Source organism: Agelaius tricolor, unplaced genomic scaffold (genome assembly GCF_023055355.1).
Source record: "Agelaius tricolor isolate 1412-34295 unplaced genomic scaffold, bAgeTri1.0.p SCAF_1, whole genome shotgun sequence".
Taxonomy (NCBI): Eukaryota; Metazoa; Chordata; class Aves; order Passeriformes; family Icteridae; genus Agelaius; species Agelaius tricolor.
The window spans coordinates 27,662,737-27,680,018 of record NW_027269261.1 but is presented as its reverse complement, the minus strand read 5'-3'; the positions used below and the strand labels follow the sequence as shown (position 1 = coordinate 27,680,018).

Here is a 17,282-nt window from a genome sequence, read left to right as displayed (position 1 = left end):
TCTAAAACAAGTTATCTGAATGTGCACCCCCTGTAGGAGAAAATAATATTTATCTTTTGTCCAAAGATCTGGAAGGTATTTAAGTTGGTTTGTTTCTGTGGGAAAGAAGTAAGTTCTCTACATTGGCAGTGGAGGCCTAAGATATGGTTGATAATTAAAGAGCAAAAAATAATTACATTACTCATTTGTGTTTCAAAAATAAATGCTCTGTAAGTGTCCTCATAAGCATTATCCACACAGTAGTTACAGTGGTAGTATAACATTCTCAAATAATGTCTAAAAGATGCTTCCAACATTTTGCTTGAGCAGGAAAGGTCCCTTCCAACCTCCACCAGTCTGTGGATTTTAATTATCTTTGAGTAATATTTATATAGCTTGTATAGCTTTTACAAGTGTCTACACTGAAAATTAGAACTGTTACTGACAAGAAAGTGTAATTACATAGGTCTACTCATTAATGTAAGTAAGTGTTGTTAACTGGTAAGCAGTCACAAGATTCCATATGTGGACTGCTAAAAGATATGCAAAAAGTGGTAAAGGAAGACAAAGTAGAAATAGGGGTGTTTTGTTGTTTTGTTCTTTGTTACTTGGTTTCATTTAGGAGTATCCAGTTTACCTCTTTTGCTAACTTCTGTCCTTGCTCCACAGATACGGGCTTCTCTTTCATATCATTCAGTCTTGCCAGAGTTTTTGGGTCATCACGGAGATCAATCTAGCAAGAAAGATTGAAGTCATGCTGGAATACTTTCTCTAAACAAAAGTCAGCAGGCAATATGATACCCTCTTTTTAAAGGAGAATCATTCAATCGAATATTATCACTATAAAAATGGAGTCATGTCATGATTCAGATTGTGGACCCTTCCTGATTCAAGAGCCCTCAATTTAAGTTGTGAACCTTTAATCTAGAAGGAAGAAATATTTATTCTGTAATTCAGTACTTCAATTAGATGTGATCATCTTCAAACACCAAATGCAGTGGCAGAAAGATTAACCCATAGGTAACACCAACATGTGAGTCATTTCATAAATGAAGCCCAGTCCACTACCCATGAGAAGCAAGAGGAAATTGTCTCATTTCTCCCCTTTTCCTTTGCTTCAGCAAATATTGCATGTGACTAATAGTTGTAAACCCAAGAAATTCCAGTAACATGGGCATGAGCAGACAATTTTATTGAATAAGTCCCGTGACTTTTTAGAAAGTCACGTGGGAGACATGCGGCCCATCTTGCCATCGTGTTTACAATGGACATAAGTTTTTTAACAAAATGGGGATAGCTCATTGGAGAACAGCACGTATCTGTGTTTTTCTGCCACCTGTAAGGGTTGTTCCTCCAAAGGCAGAAGGAGTTGCTGCTCAGGTCCTGTTGGGCCTCAACTTCCAGCCCAGAGAAAAGGCACCATACACTGATCCTAATTGTTTAAATAAAAGTAGAACAGAACCAAATATACCTGTGTTCCTACTAGTAAAAAGGGAACATTAGGTGCATATTCCTTCAACTCCGGTACCCATTCTTCCTTCACATTTTGAAATGAAGCAGGGTTTACCACTGAGAAGCAGATAAGGAAGACATCGGTCATAGGGTAAGATAAAGGTCTCAGACGATCATAGTCTTCCTAAGGAAGAAAAATTCTGTTATCTGCAATATTAAACTGTTGCCTGTATTTTAACAGTTATATTCAGAAACTGTATTTGTATTTCATGAAGGTTGTTGAGGCAAACTTTCTGAATGTTTAAAACTATTCCAAGTTGGTTAGTGTCGCTGTTAGAGCAAAATTTATATATGAAGATAACTATATGTGAATGTAAATATTTTGAAAAATGTGTTAATACTGATAGAAACTTGCTTCTCTATGAGAATATACAGAAGATTACCATTCAAAAAGTTTTCACTTCAGGAAAAAAACAAAAGGCTTATGGTTCAAACATACTTGCAGATCAAAGACTAGTATTTGTAGAGAAATGAGCAGGTGTGACTGCTGTAGAGTCATCCAGGTTATACAAAGCTAGACTAGATTAAGGCTGTTTGATGCACTTAAATGTTCTATTTTGGTTCATACACAGAGGTGATATCTAAAGACCTCCGTAGAATTTTGTTTCTTAGAAACCTTACAGTCCTGTTCCTAGTGTTCAGGGCAGTAGGCAGGATCAGAAGGGACCTCTTTTGTCTGACTGTGCTTTCTACTAGCAAGCCCAGCAAAGGATTAGATGGAACAGAAATTCAGAATCAAGAACACTATGGAATATTAATGCCTTTATTTGTTTGTTGGGAGTGTGGGAGAGGAGTTAGTGTGAAAAAGTTATTTAGGACATTTAGAGCCCCAGCATTTAAAGTCAGCAGTCCTACTGCCAGGGTATACCATACTGTGGCAAGACAAGTACCTAGGAGCATTGCTCCTCTTGTAAATCAGAGTTCTCTCTAGCAAGGGAGAAAGTGGATTTTTGCCCCATGTTTTAGCTGACAGCCAGAGGGAACATGCCCCAACTTCTCTCTGCAAGGCTTCCTTTGGTCTTTGGCAGTGAACCAATGCCTTACCATTCCTACTATAGAATTTTGGTGGTTTTTGCAACATAGATAACTAAGACTGAGGCCAGGCATTGCAGAGACACTAACAAATGCTGGATTTATACCTTCCACAGTAAACACCAGTTTATTAGGGCTGCTGCAGCAGTTTCCCTTTTTCCCATGTAAACTCCCCATCTTAATTAAATCTCACAAATATTGCGATGATTCATTCATTAAACATAGAGGCAGAAATGTAATTCAAGTCCATGTTTGAAATGGGACAGAAAATTAAATTTTTGTTTCCTTGGGAACAGCCACATTACCAGATTATTAACCTATAGTCACACCCTCAGAAACGCACTTCATTGAGTTGTTAGGTTTTAAACGTGGTCACTCGAATTTCAGAAAAACTGTGAGAACATCCTCAGAGCAGTTTCTGCTTGGCTCATTTTTCCATTTGGAAGTCAACAGCTGTGGGAAGAGAGCTGTTATTCTCATGAACTGGAGGAAAGACAAGCACAGGCAGAAATTCTGCAGTAGCAAGGAGGTGATCATTCCTTGTCATACTCTTATGCCATTTCGAGTATCCACTCTAGTTTTGTAAACAGGCTTGTCAATTAGCTAAAGCATGCTTAAATGTTGACAGGGCTTCCCAGTTTCACAACCACAGTAACTGACACCACCTTGAAGCTACAACATTTGACAGGCCTTTTCCCTGCCAGTGTCAGGGTCTTGCCCTGATTCAGAAGAAAGAAACAGTAACCATGTCTCTTCCAAATTTGTGGACATTCATCATAGAAAGCAGAAATAACTTCAAAACACCAACACAGGAAGTTGAAACTCTTTTAGCATGCAGTTAGATTTTTTAGACATGTATTTTATGTTTCACTTCTACTACTGAATATAGCTAGATCCTGCTCAGGGTTGCACTCTGTTTTCTGGGGTGGAGATTAAAATCCTAAAAGAAACTTCTCAACTACCAATTACTCTGTTCCCTGGAGTACAAAATCTGCATGAAAGAACACACAGTGGACCCATCAGTTGCTCTGAAATTCAGCTCTAAATCATATGTGGGGTATTAGTGAATATGTTGTATTTTTTAAAAATCTACTTAAAAGCTGTAATTTGTTCCTACTGCCAAAGAGCTGCCATCCCTATACTCTGCATTTTCTAAAAATCTCATATCTGGATTAGGATAACTAGAATACTGCCTGCACTAAAAGCTGGAATGGAGAAAGCCTTTCACTGTCACCAGAAATTACTGTTAGTCCATTACCTTAAAATAGCTCTTTAGTTAATCCATTTCAAATTACAGATGGACCTTTTATTCATAGCAAATATTAATCATTTTCTTAAAGCCAGTCTCAGGTCTGAACTCCTTTCCTGCCCTGCATTTGTTTGTGTGCCTTTTGATTTATACCCTGTTCGACTTGCACTGGGCCAGCTGTGGGCAAGTGTATTTAAGAGTTAAACAGAAGGCAGGTACAGTGTGATTGGATACATCATGTACCACAGCCAAAGATGTGTGTGCTATTTGCTGCAGTGGCTTCACTGCATTTAAGCTTCCTTAAATTATCAGAGAATTTGGCCATACCCACCAGCCCTGCTGCTTGAAACATGACAGTGCTCTCAGGCTCTCCTTTGAACCTTGTGTGTGCTCTGAACATCAGGTGTGCATTGACACTAATAGTGGCAGTAGTTCTAACAAAGCCTCCTACCACGTGATTGGACTGGTCCTGAGTCCTCCTGGGAGAAACTCTGCTTAAATTTTGTCAACATCTAGTAGGCCATCTGGGCTTAAAGACTCCTTCTGCCTCCCAACAGCCCCTCAGAAACAGCAATAAAACCTGTAAACTTTCTCTGATGTATTGGGCCAGCATAACTGCTGCAACTGGTAGAAGAATCTGAAATACCAAATTAATTTAGACTGAATGTTAGAGAAGCCTAGAAAAATCTTATTGCTTCAACTATAATTTATTTCTTCAATCTAGTGTAAGGGAAATAAATGTGGTTTATTCTAAAATGAAATGCAATGGCAAAATTGATTATGCTAGCCAGTCAACATAAATTCCAATTTGAGTGCTTGTGCATACCACACTATACAGCAATTAGATAATTAGACAATCTGATTGGGGGAGGCACTGCATATATATTTAGACTTTAAAAATATTTAAGGAGATTAGCAGGAATATTTTAAGAATGTGAATAAGATGGGCAAGAAAGCCCCGAAGTACTGAAATATTCAGTATAAGTCTCAAAAACTTGAGGCTGTAATAGTGAAACAGCTCATTCTCCAACATACTCTAGAGTTTAAAAAAAATTGTTTGCTGAAGCAGGTGAATACAGAAAATATGAGGGCTATATTAACTTCAGACAAAACTGGACACAAGAATGTTGACTTAATTAATGTTCTGTGGAGCTGTGATCCCTCTAAAAGACATGACACTGCAGCAGGGCTATTCATAATTTCCCTAGTATCCCTGTGGAAAGCCAGGACAGCTGCCAGTACACAACAGACATAAAGAAGGAGATGAGATGGAGCTAAGGACTTGGCTTCTCAAGTACAAACAGGGGGTTTTGTTTTTAAAGTGGAGAATGGAAATTCAGGTTTTAAAATTACCATGTCTTCTTATGGTAGGCTGAAGGTATATCTAGCATTGTCTTTATCTTGGTTCCTGAAAATCAATCCTTTAGGTCTCCTTTTCCATGTTACAGTACCTAATCATCTGCCTGAGATTTTCTTCTGTCTTGTGTTTGAATACTGTATTTTGGATGGTGAAGAGGATTTGCTCTAACATGTCCAAAATCTGGCTATTTTCAACATTTACCTGTCCAGAAACAGAGGTCTTGGGAAACTTTTTGTATGCAGACTGAAGAATGATACTGCAATTCCACAGCATTACAATATTCTTCATTTCATGGGTTTGCTCAGACCAAAAGCAGAACACAGTGTCCCGTTTCAAGTCATGCATTTGATTTTGAACTGATACTTTTGCCCAGTTCTATGGATATCAGCTGAGACACAGCTAAAGAAAAGGAAACTGTATTCCAAATTCTGCCACTGACACAGTTTGTAGTCCTGAGCAAATCATTATCCTCTCTCTGTTTGCATTCTCCCATCTGTAGGGGTTTGCTAGCTTAATAATGCATTAGTCTTTGCAAAGCACTCCAAAAGCCTTTGATGTACACAGCTTATGTGCAGTGGGATATTTAAAAAAAAAATAAACTCAGACAAAGTGGACTATAATAATTTCTGGACAACCTTCTTGACCCACAGAAAGCACTATTTCCTTATATTGATTAGAACACTGAGGTGAGAGGTGCAGACATACAGAGGTTCTGTATGTAGAGACCTTGTGGCTCCCCTGATTTATGGTATCACACTCCTCCCAGCTCCAGTTGAAGTGATGGACACACTGTCTGTCTGCAGAGACACCCCTCTGTCAGCAGTGTGAGACCACAGGCCTCCTGCTCATCTGGAATGGTATTAGGGTCTCTCTGGCTGCTTCAGAGAGATGGAAAGCAGTTAGTCCTTTGCAGCCAATCCCTCCCACACCTTGACCAAGACCTTTGAGGAAGTCCAGGCCTCAGATCTGCCATTGTAAGTTGTGAAGACAATGTTAACCTAGATCTGTCTGGTTGATTTTTATTTCTTTGCTAGTGTTTTTAAGAAAATAGGAGAAACCAAATTATGGTATATCATTAACACTGATGCAAGGGCCTAAGATGTGTCATGTTTTAATTCACACTCAGTGTCTTGTTCTGACAGAACCAAAGTAATGAATTCTTTTATGTGTTTTGCAGTTTAGGAATGAAATTTTAACAATGCATCTTCAGTTGTTATACTGACATATCCTTGAGAAACCTGTTTCTATTCCAAGAGGTATAAAGTGGATGGGTGGAAACAAAATAAAGCTTGCACCACTGGAAGAAAAACCGTAGCTCAAAACCTCTGCGTTTGTGATCTGTGTGTTAGCAACCATCTGTTGCTTTCACAGCTTACAACAGCAATCGTAAGGAGAGGTTCTCACTCCCAACCATCTGTTTTTAGAGGGGAAGCCAAAAATAGACATCAGGCAGAGTTGCTAGAGGAATCCAACCTTCATGCAGCAAAGGGTAATCACTACTGCTCAGAGGAGTGCAGTGAGGCAGAGTTTTGCAGAGTAAAATCCTTGGTAAAAGTCTGTTTTAACCACTTCATAGTAACAAGAGTCAGAAGTCCTCTCTCATTATGAATTGCCATATTTCAGTTTTTGAAATGCATTTCAAAGCTGTTCTTCAAGACTGCATTTTTCAGTTTTCCTCCCTGAAAATAAGTTTCTGTTTTAGAAGGCCCCCTGTAATATTTTGGAAAACATAACAAGTGAACCATAATGACTGATGTACATAAATGTGGACTTAGTAACAACTCACAGCTACCTCTGGACACATCTCGTCATCTCCCCCAAATTATTTGGAATTAAAGGCTGATCTGCAGCTTTGCCATAAACATCAGGCAAAGCCTCAAAGGTTTTTGAAAGCAACTGCTTTACTGCAAAAGTACACCAGGAACCAGACTTCACTGAGCTGAATCACCCTGTGGTTTCTGATTCTACAAGACACTTGGTGGGGGAGGAGAGAGAGGGAAGTGGCCTGTACTGCCCCATGCCAAGCATAAATTGCTTCCCTGGCTAAAAAACACTCTTCAGATTTTTCAGCCTGGGCTGTGTAACACTGTAACCCTTTGCAAGGAAGGAGGGTGGAGCGTCCCCCAGGATGCTGGTTTCCTGGCACTGCCACTCACAAGGCACCACTAATGCAGGACCATTTGGCATAAAGCTGCAGTTTGGACTGACAGTGCATTGTCTGCTTAGCCAATTCCACGACCCAAGCTCTGATATGCTGATGACTGTATCTGATTTTTCAGTTGTCTACATCTGTAGCCCTTAGCTTTTGAACATGCAAAACAAGAAAGATGCAGTGATTATTCCCTGGCTGCAGGGGAAAAGTGCACTACAGACCCTCTGTCTCTTCACAGGCTTCTGAGGATACAGCTTGCGTTGCTAAAGAAAGCAGAATTGTCCTGTTGTGGTTTGTTAGCACAGGTTTCCCAGAGAGTGTAAAAAGCTGTTGGTTTGGGCCCAGCATCTATTTTTAATTTATAGAAAAGGCTGCAAGTATGCAGAGTAAGTGCTCTTCCATTGTATTCTAAAAATGAAGTAAACTGATCTAAATCCATTTCTGAATTCCTGTGAGGAGGACTGTTCAAAGGACATATGAATTATACATTGAAAAAGCCCAGGGTTTGTGAATTACCTTTTTTTTAATAACAAAACTTTCCTCCTGGCATATTTGAGAACTGTGCAGCTGCTTACATCTCTGAAAAGCTTTTCTGGATAGACAGAAATAACTAGCTGGAAGATGGAGCCTAGTTAAGATGGATTTTAGATCATTAGAGACAGGAAGGACAGCATATTTCTTATATTATATACAAAACTGCCTTTAAATGATCAGATTTTATCCTGGCCTTAATATGAGATTCAGTACTGTCCAAATGCAACATCTTGCCATGTGGTGATGCTAAACTACTTTCCTAGATGGTTTCAATGGCACAATCCCTTCTCTCCATTACCATGAGAACTTCAACTTGCTGGTTGGTTTTCTAAAAGTGAAACTCCCCGAATTTTCTGTATAGGGCTTATTATTTTAGCATCTGTATCAACAGAACATGTATTCAGCTGACTGCAGGCACAGTTTCACTTGAACACCTTCATCTAAACCTGTTGTCTACCCACTATGGAGCTCCTAAGAAATGGCAGCATAGCTCCTAAGAAATGGCAGCATAGCTGGCATGGACAAACCCTTTCACTCCTTGCCCATACGAAATTTCAGTCCTGCTCTGCATTTCTTTCTCACTGTCAGTGACTTTATGAACAGCATTTTTTCCACACCAGATTTCCATTTTCCTCAGGAAGGGAATTCACCCCAGTTGTGTCTGCAGCCATGAACAATCAGGATTTTCCATTCTTATAGATACAGCAAATAAAAAATAAAATGCACCCTGACACAGGAGATCTGGACAGATCCTCTGCAGAACCTGGTCTTTGGAAAGATAGATTCTCTGACTTTATTTTCACAGAAGAATATGACCTGTTGTCACAGGCAAGACAACCTACAGAGTAGAGTTGGTTTAATACAGTTATCCATATGATATCAGATATGTCTTTTAATTTGCTACCTGTATAGAGACTGATTAGACAAACAAGACTGATCAGATAGGTGTCACATTCCTTTTCACCTTTTACAAATGAACCCCAAAAGCACATTCTTAAGTCCAGTGTTGAGGAACACATAGAAGACTACAGCTTTGCTGCCTCCTCAAGGTTAGTTCCCATCACACAACTTCTCAGGAGAGTGCCAGGGCCATTATGTGCACCTTGAATGAACACATCACAGTGAAAGTTTCTGGAATGAAAGGAGTTCCTAAGAGTCTTCTGCACCTTGTTTTATATCAAGTCCCATTTGCTGGGGCTAACTTCAGCTCCCACTGAAGAATGTGATAAAACACTGAAGAATGTGATAAAACACTCAGCAGATGTTAAGGCAATTGAAAGAAAAACTAGGCAGTTTTTCTTAGGTGAGGAGTTTTTAAGCCATCTCATTGCCTGTGGCTGGCCTATCTGTTGTTTATAACTAAAGACACATCCCAGGTCACACCTGGCATCCATCCCTTCTTGACTCCAACACTGAATCCCAGCTGGAAATTGGACCAAGGAAGTAGCACTAAGTCCTAATGATGATCTTAAAGCATTCGTGACTACATGTAATTTAGAGCACAAGCTGCCTGAGGTACTCTGAATCTGTGTTTTATTCATGTGGAGCAATATACTCACCTAGGATGCTGACAGATGTTGCTTTGCTCTGGAGAATAATGCTGCCACCTGCATTTTTATGTGCACACCAGTGAGTGCCTGGCATAGCAAAGAATTATTGCACACGTGCCACAGCACAGATGCAGCATGGAGCAGGATTAAAACAGACTGGGGACAGTAACTGTAAAGTGTCAAATGACACAACCTCTTCAGAGCTGCTGAAAGTGTCACGTAGCACTCAGACATTTTTCTTAACACAACTCACCCAATCACCAATTCAAACAAATAGACTGCTTGTAAAACCACAGAACAGAGCACTAAAACGACACAGTTCTTCTCCTCTGTGTCCTTATTTTGCATTTTTTTCTCATTAGGGGAGGAGCAATTTTGTTAGAAATGCAAGTGCTAATTTGGAGGCTTAAAAAAAAGTCCTGAAGTTCTGCCCCAAAGCATCCATTTTTGAGATGTTGAAGTTTATTATTCCCAATAGAACTGCAGGATTTTGAATCAGTGTGCTTTGTATTATTTCTTAATTACCAGGTTCCTGGAGTCTCTATAAAGAGACATCCTTTTCACCTTTAAATGAAAGATTAATTTCTAGTACCCCACAGATACAGAGGAAGGTTGATACATGAAGATAGATGAAGGCCAAAAATTTAAAGAAGACCCACATGCAGCAAAGGGCAAAACCATTTTAATTTCCTAGATTTTTGGAGTAGTGGTGTATGTGGGTAGGAAGAACTGGCTCATCATTTTGAATGAGCAGGACTAGCAAAACTTTGCTGAAGTAGGTTTTACATCCACTTTGTCCATGTGTTCTTAATAAGGAACTGGAACAAAGTTTACTGAAATCAGCTGTAGGGTGCCAGCTAACACAGAGCTTTGGATTAGACCCTAACATACCCTTTTACATTGCAGGTCCATGCTATGGAGACAGCGCTCCATCTAATTTTGTTTACTTTCTTTTAAGATGTAGTTTGGAGGCTGAATCAGGAGCTAGGCTATAAATGAAAACTGCATTTTTTTCTACTTCTCCTATTTACCAAAGTATGTAGAGTTCTTTGCAAAGAAAACAGATTTCAATGGAGAAGTCTGAGTATGGACCTGACAAAAATTCCCAGGGTCTCATATGTTCTGTATCAGAAAAACTCCACAAGTCACACTACCTTAGCCAGTTGTCCCATTCCATCACCCCTGCCTCCTGCAGCACAGCTGTAGATTATATGATACTCAGCTGAGTGCAGGTGCACACACCATCTTAAAATGAACCCTGGGAAGTAAGAGGATATGCAATAACATTGTGCTGGAGAGCAGTAACTGTTTGTATTCAGTGTTGCCTTTTTAGCTGGTCATGTTTAGATAGCATTGTAAGATGCCACTGTGCCTCAAAGAAATTAAAAATTAGTAAAATTCAGACAGCTCTCTGTCACAAACTAAAGGATATCTACTGACTTTTAACCCAGGAAAAAAGGGCTTTTTTCTTGACCATGTAATCAGTGTTTAGCAAGGGTCCATCCTAGGTCAGTAGTCTCCATAAAAATGTGCTTTTAACATATCAAAAGTTGAAGTTTCAGAGAACCTGTCAAACTTGGTTTGCTTTGTGTTCTTTATTTTGTTCTGCCATTAACTTGCTGTTAAAGTGGCAAAGCTATTCTGGATCTACATTTTCAAATGCATCCCTTAGATTTGGTTTTAACGTAGCTCAGTGTCGCTATTCAGAAGTACCGTGGGGCTTTTGGCACTCTGAAAATGAAATGTAACTGTCTTGAGTTTCCAACATCTATCTAGTGGATGTTTCTGGGAACTCAGAACACCATCTCCCATTCTGCAGCTCCCCATCTGGTGATAACAGTGCTTACCTATCCTTCTAGGAAAGCTGCCGTGCTTTCAAAGCATGAGTCACAGCTCACGAAGAGGCGTTTAGATGCAGGCTTTGCACTGACAGTATTATTGTTGCAAGGCCATTTTTAATAACCAATCTGAAGGTATAAGTCCTTTTCCTTTTAAAGAGAAAGCCTGTCTTTGCTTAAACCCTTATCTAGAGAGCTCGAAAGACAGATTGTTAGCTCAGGCACTTCACCTCCTCTTACACTGAAAAACTTAAATTCCAGAGGGAGAATCTAGGCATGTTTTTATTTTATCTGCATACATCCAGTTGTTAAATCTACGTGGCTGGCAACATCCTGAGGCACAGAGCAGCTTCAGCGGAGGCTGAGCTATTCATAGGCCAGCACGCTGGGCTGGGAGTGAGCTCATGAGCTCCCAGACTCCCCAGTGCCAGCTGCCAGCTCGGCTGGGACATGGAAAGGGAGCGAGGCAAAATGCATGTGGGAGGAGGGAGGCACAGGGGGGACAGGATGTTGGCTGCTGACATTTCACGTTTAGATCTGCCAAAATCATGTTGGAGGGCTCGGTGTTTACACCTCTGCAGTAAAGGGTGGCAGGCTTTGCATTGTGTGAGACTGCTTCACTCCAGGCTGACATTTGCAGCTACAGCTGCCTGGTAGGGGCAACTCAGGAGGAGCAGCATGCTCTGGGGAGGGACATTTCTATTTTGCAACAGAGCAGCAGCTGCCTCTCTTCTCAGTAAGATACTGGAGTGGTACCTAGGGCTAGACCAGGGCTACTTACCAAAGCCAAGACAAAGAGGAAGGAGTATAAAGATTACTGCTATTTATTTATAGCAACCATCACAGGTTTGGAAACTATCAATTTTAATAACCACACCTCACACACAGACACCTTCACATTTATAACCTTTTGTTTCTATATCTCTCCTTAATGCAGACACTCATCTCCCTAATAACTAAGTAGCTTTATACACTTCAGCAGCCTCACCAACTTAAATATAAAATTGCTTTAGCATCAGGGCTTCTGTTACAACCAAAAAATCAGTTCATCTGAGTTAAGACGGCTGTGGCTGCAACCAGTGTGACCATCTGGGCTGAGATGTGCAAAGAAGTGGCTTGTTCTGTGCTTGTGAATACCATGTGTTGTGGTACTGTTCTGGGGACAGGTGAGAAGGCACCAAGAGCTTCGTTTTATCAGACCCTGTATTAGGATGTTTAGGGCAGAGTTATAAAAGCAGAGAGCCAAGGAACACAGTTCACCTCAGCTTTGTCTGACCAGGCCCCTCTAGTATCAACAGTAAGTGATGCTGAGGGATATAAATGTTATTATGAGGCACTGCACTGTAGTAAGATTCACCATACCCTGCTCTGCCCAGATGCTGGCTTGGTGCCAAATCTGCACAAAACAGTCATGCCATGCCTCAGCATCTCTCTTTCCAGAGCAACACAAGCAGTACAGGCTCTGCTACTGCAGCCTCCCCCTTCCTTCCTCTAGATCCCAACCATCCTTTACAGCAAAGACACAGGAGCAGAGCAAGACTTCCTGTATGTGGTCAGCACACACTGGAAGAAAAGGACACCATGAATTAAAATCCTACAGTAAAAGGAACCGGCAGAAGGATAGACTCCAACTGTCATTTTAAACAACAGCCCTGAATATAGAGCAAAATCCCCAAAAGGCAACTCCTGTGTGTCCTACCACTTATTCTGACCATTTGGGACATGGCAAAGGGACATGTGGCACCTCTTTGTTAGTGCTTGTGGACATTCCTCCAAAAATGTTAACTTCCCGAGAGCTGGCATTACTTCTGATATCTTGGAATAGCAAAATGATAATCACTTGCCAGCAGTTCAAAACCTCTCCAACAGACCTCTCTTAACAGACCCCTGATGAAGCCATGGTTCTCTTCCCAATCTGATTTAGCCATGCACCCCTGTTCAATGCTGAGCAGCATTGACACAGAGTCTCTCAGAAGAGTCTGCTGCAAAGCCAGAGGCCTCCAAACATCAGCATCACAAGCACCTCATGTTTAAACATCAAGTGCATTGATGTGTCTTCAGTGTAGGTAGGTGCCACAGTTCTCATCTTCTGGGGAAACCAAGACCTGCTCTAAACCCTTGCATGCAGCAAGGCTAGAAGGAGCTGCTAGCTCCACCTCTGGGAGGAATTGCTGGAGGAATGGCACTGAATTCCCACCCACCTCCCAGATATGGGAGGCTGCCTCCACAGCTGCAAACCCAAATGGGCTCTGAGCCTCCACAGCCCAGCAGCTGTACTGGCTATTTTCTGCTGAACTAGGGCCTCAGTATTTTCAGACAGAGAAAAGCCTTCTTGAACTCACAAACACTCAAAGGCCTGTGTGTAAACTGAACTTTGTGAACCACTAGTGGCATTTTTCCTTGCTATATATATATTACCAGGAAAAAATGGGATTTTAATAGGTTTGTTTTCAACCTACTTTAAACTCATGAAGATATGAGGCCTTATGTCATCGTTATAGTTACTACATGTGATCCTGTGTGTGTTGTGAGGAAGCGAGCTAGAAGTGAGTACTGGATGAACTCAAAAGCTTGCAACTCCTCTGCCAAAGCAAAGTCTGTCACAAGTTGCTAAATACATAACCACGCAAGTTAAAGAGACCCACACACTGATAAGCCAGTATTTCAGGGTGATGAGCCTGCTGTGCACCAGCTATGAATCAAAATCTTGTCTTTAATCTTTCTTCTGCTAACAGCTTTCTGCGTGGATTTGGAGTAAGTCACTATCTGAACTTTCATTAACCCCTTTCACTCCTCTTCCCCCTGAATTGAGATCTGTAGATTGGACCTATTTACTTTTTCTAGGGCTGGAAGTATAATCAGCTGCTGATGATTGTGAACTGCTTAGGTACCACAGTGATCACATACAGCCAAGTTTTATAAAACTATACTATCAGGCCAATATTTTACATTAAAATTATTTGGGGCTGACAGAATTAGAGACAAAAGCACAGATGCATGCTGGCATAGAAATTCTAGCTTTGGGCAGCAATGTATCCAATCCATACAGAAGTCTGTGGAAGCAGCAGGCATGTACCAGGTACAGCATGCTGTTTCCCCAACACAGAGAAGACATCATCAACTCTTTATATATTTAGGTTTTAATGTAAGCTTTCTATTATTGTGTAGCTTTCGGAAGACAGGCTTGTCAGCTGCTCTGACAAAGCAGCTTTTAACTGAATGAAGTTGCTGGACTGGCATCTTGATACAGACTCCCTTCTCTAGTTGTACTGGATGTTAGGATGGAGCTCCCATGGGCAGTCTCTGACATCCACCAGTTCCCCACACATGCTGAAGTGGGATGGGGATAGTGGTAAAGATTTTATCACTACCACAGGTCTGACTAAAAGGGGAGTTTTGCCAAGACCAGATATATCTGTAAAAGTAGCCTCATTAAAACACCTTATGTGAACCGAGGGTCTTCTGAATGAGGCCAACAAGTTCTATTTCTAGGTGCCTCAAAAACTGCCCTGGAATTGAAAATTAAGATTTCAGCTTTTCAAAAATTGGGAAAAAAAAGCTTACCTCAACTTTCTCTATATACAGTTTCACACTGAAAAGTTTTTTCCTAGTGTAACAGGAACACCTTAATTTGCTGTTTGTTGTAAACTGGCCAGTTTGCCCTACTGACTTTTGAGGAGGCCAAAGGTCACCTGTGTTTGCAGGCAGAGTGGGTACCACAAAGCCACCTTAGTTGAGGTTACACAGAGCTAACACATACATTAATAGCAACAAACCCGGAACAAACATCCCCAAATTAACCGTGCATTTGTACAGAAGTGCTAGGCTCATTTTCACACTTTCCAATGCTCATTAAAAAAAAAAAAATTAGTTGCACACTAATGAAATGCTTTGTCTGAGCACTAGATCCTCACTTTGCAACCTACTTAAGCAACATTTTAAAGCTGTATTCTGAACTACTTATATTCAAAACCAGGACTATGATAGTAATAAGAAATGCACTTAGCTGGCATAAATTTGACTAGCTTGTGTTTATATCAGGGAGATGACAAGCATGAAGTCAGTCTTTGTGGGAAGAGTCTCATCCTTCAGGGTATCAGCTTTCTGGAAATGGCGTTGTTTCCTACAATTCTCATGGAATTAATTTTTTTTACTGATTTCAGGCCTAACAGAGATATAAAACTGGTTAAATGTTGATTCCCTAACTCAAGGCTATATATAGATCTAAAAAGGTACACTAATTCAGGCAGCAGTTGTTCAATTAAGTAGAGGAGCAACATGGTTAAAATTTACAGCTTCAGTCTATGCGACTTCAGCAAGATTGTCTTACGAGTTGCTCTTTACAACAAGGAAGCATGTCTGAGGTCATGTGAGACCAAAGCACATGCTCACACTGCAAGAAGAAGTTTAATATAGGGAATACACAACTTTACCGAAACCCATGCTGCGTTTCTGTATATGCCCTGCACCTCCTGGGGTCAGGCTCTTCACAAACGGTTTCAAATAAGCGATCCCCAGACAGTACTCTCACCCTGGAGACCGTACTTGGCTCGTGGCTGGTGCCATGCAAGTTAAGCTAAGGAAGAGATGATTTGAATCATGGAGCCCTTTAGAAACCACTAGACCAGTGACCCCTCCGAACATTCAGTATTTTATCCATCATTAAAGTTACTTAAGAGCCATGCTGACATCACAGCATCTTTCACAACTGGCTGTAATGATCTTAACCAAATTAATCACGTCAGTTGTCTGGGACAGCAAAAGAAACCCAGGTTATCTCAAAGGCAGTGGCTGAGAATGACATGTTATTTTCCACCGTTAGTTCGAACAACTCTTAGTAGCTATTTGAGTGCTGTAAACCACAACCAAGGCAAGCTGCGGCAGCCTAGCTCTCCATCCGACCCGAGGCAGCGTGTGCCCTCTGTGCCGAACGGGGCACATTTCCCCCCCTGAAAGCCGGCGGGAGTCGGCACCCCGAGCTAGGGGCTCTGGCCGGTGGCCATGCCCGGCCCGGAGCACTGCCCCGCAGGCGCCGGGCATCCCCGCACCCCAGCGCCGGGCGATGCCGTGGCGCCTCGGCCCCAGCACCGCTAAAAATAAAGCCCGTCTCCTCCTGCCCGCCCTGGGGAATCGAGGTTGGATGGATGGCTTTCTTTTAAAGCCGGATTTTATCAATCGCCCCCCACCCCCGCCAACCCTCCTCTGAACCGCCCAGCCCGGACCACAGCCCTGCGAATAACTTCAGCGCCGGGATCGCCGGCGGGCGGGGGGACGGGGCCGGGGTCCGCGGGCAGCGCTCGGCACTCACCTGGCCGGCGGTGTCGTAGAGCCCCAGCAGGTACTGCTTGCCCCCGACGGTAACGCTGACTGCGAGGGGGGAGAAACACAGCGGGTGAGGGGGGGCAAGCCCGGCCGACCCCTGTGCTGGCCCCCCGGCCGGGCAAGGCCAGGGGATGGAGGGAGGAGGGAGGGAGGGCAGAGAGCGGCTGCCGCCCCCGGCGGTAGCGGGACCCCCCGCCCGCTCACCTGCGTAGTGGTCGAAGACGGTGGGCACGTACTCCTCGGGGAAGGCGTCGTTGGCGTAGCTCATCAGCAGGCACGTCTTGCCCACGGCGCCGTCCCCCACCACCACGCACTTCAGCATGACCGCCGCGCTGCCATGGGCCATGGCCGGAGCCCGCCCTCATGGCCCCGCGGGCGCGCCCCGCCGAGCCGGGCCCCTCGGCATCGCCGCCGCCGCCGCCGCCGCTCAGCGGGCGCCCCCGCCGGCCCCCGCCGGGCGCGGCCCCCCCGCCATCCGCCGCCGCGCTGGGCCCGGCGGGAGCCGCCTTCCCCCGGCCGCGCCGCGCCGCGCCGCGCAGGGAGCGCCCGCCCGGCAGCGGGGCCGGCAGCCGGGAGGGGCGGGCGGGCGGCGGGGCTGCAGGGCCGGGGCCGCTGTGCGAGAGCGGCCCTCGCCCCGGCCCCGCTGCCCGCACACGCATGCACGGCAGCGGCCGGCGCTTCCCCGCCCCGCAAGTTACTTGGGCGCTGCGGGCACCCCCTGCCCCGCGCAAGCAGCGTTGGTTCTGTGGCGATC

The 17,282-nt window shown here is 43.2% G+C and overlaps 2 protein-coding genes across 5 annotated transcripts in view; one reads left to right on the top strand and one right to left on the bottom strand.

Moving 5' to 3' along the window:
* Nucleotides 1–6,335, top strand: part of PIGF (phosphatidylinositol glycan anchor biosynthesis class F) — a 25,824-nt gene extending 19,489 nt beyond the window's left edge. Inside the window, exon 7 of the mRNA XM_071427837.1 lies at nt 649–6,335. The gene's annotated coding sequence lies outside the window, so the exon portion shown is untranslated. The remainder of the gene's footprint in view (nt 1–648) is intronic.
* RHOQ (ras homolog family member Q) overlaps nt 1–17,282 on the bottom strand; it is a 22,401-nt gene extending 5,119 nt beyond the window's left edge. For 2 of the 4 annotated variants that reach the window (XM_071427803.1, XM_071427813.1), the window contains exons 1-4: nt 16,733–17,013; nt 16,515–16,573; nt 1,451–1,615; nt 617–712 (exon numbers count right to left, since the gene is read on the bottom strand). In XM_071427803.1, coding sequence (XP_071283904.1) covers nt 617–712; nt 1,451–1,615; nt 16,515–16,573; nt 16,733–16,874 — 462 coding nt within the window. In that variant the 5' untranslated portion in view covers nt 16,875–17,013. Of the gene's footprint in view, nt 1–616; nt 713–1,450; nt 1,616–16,514; nt 16,574–16,732 lie in introns of all 4 variants that reach the window. The other 2 variants (XM_071427796.1, XM_071427785.1) reach the window with 2 other exon arrangements.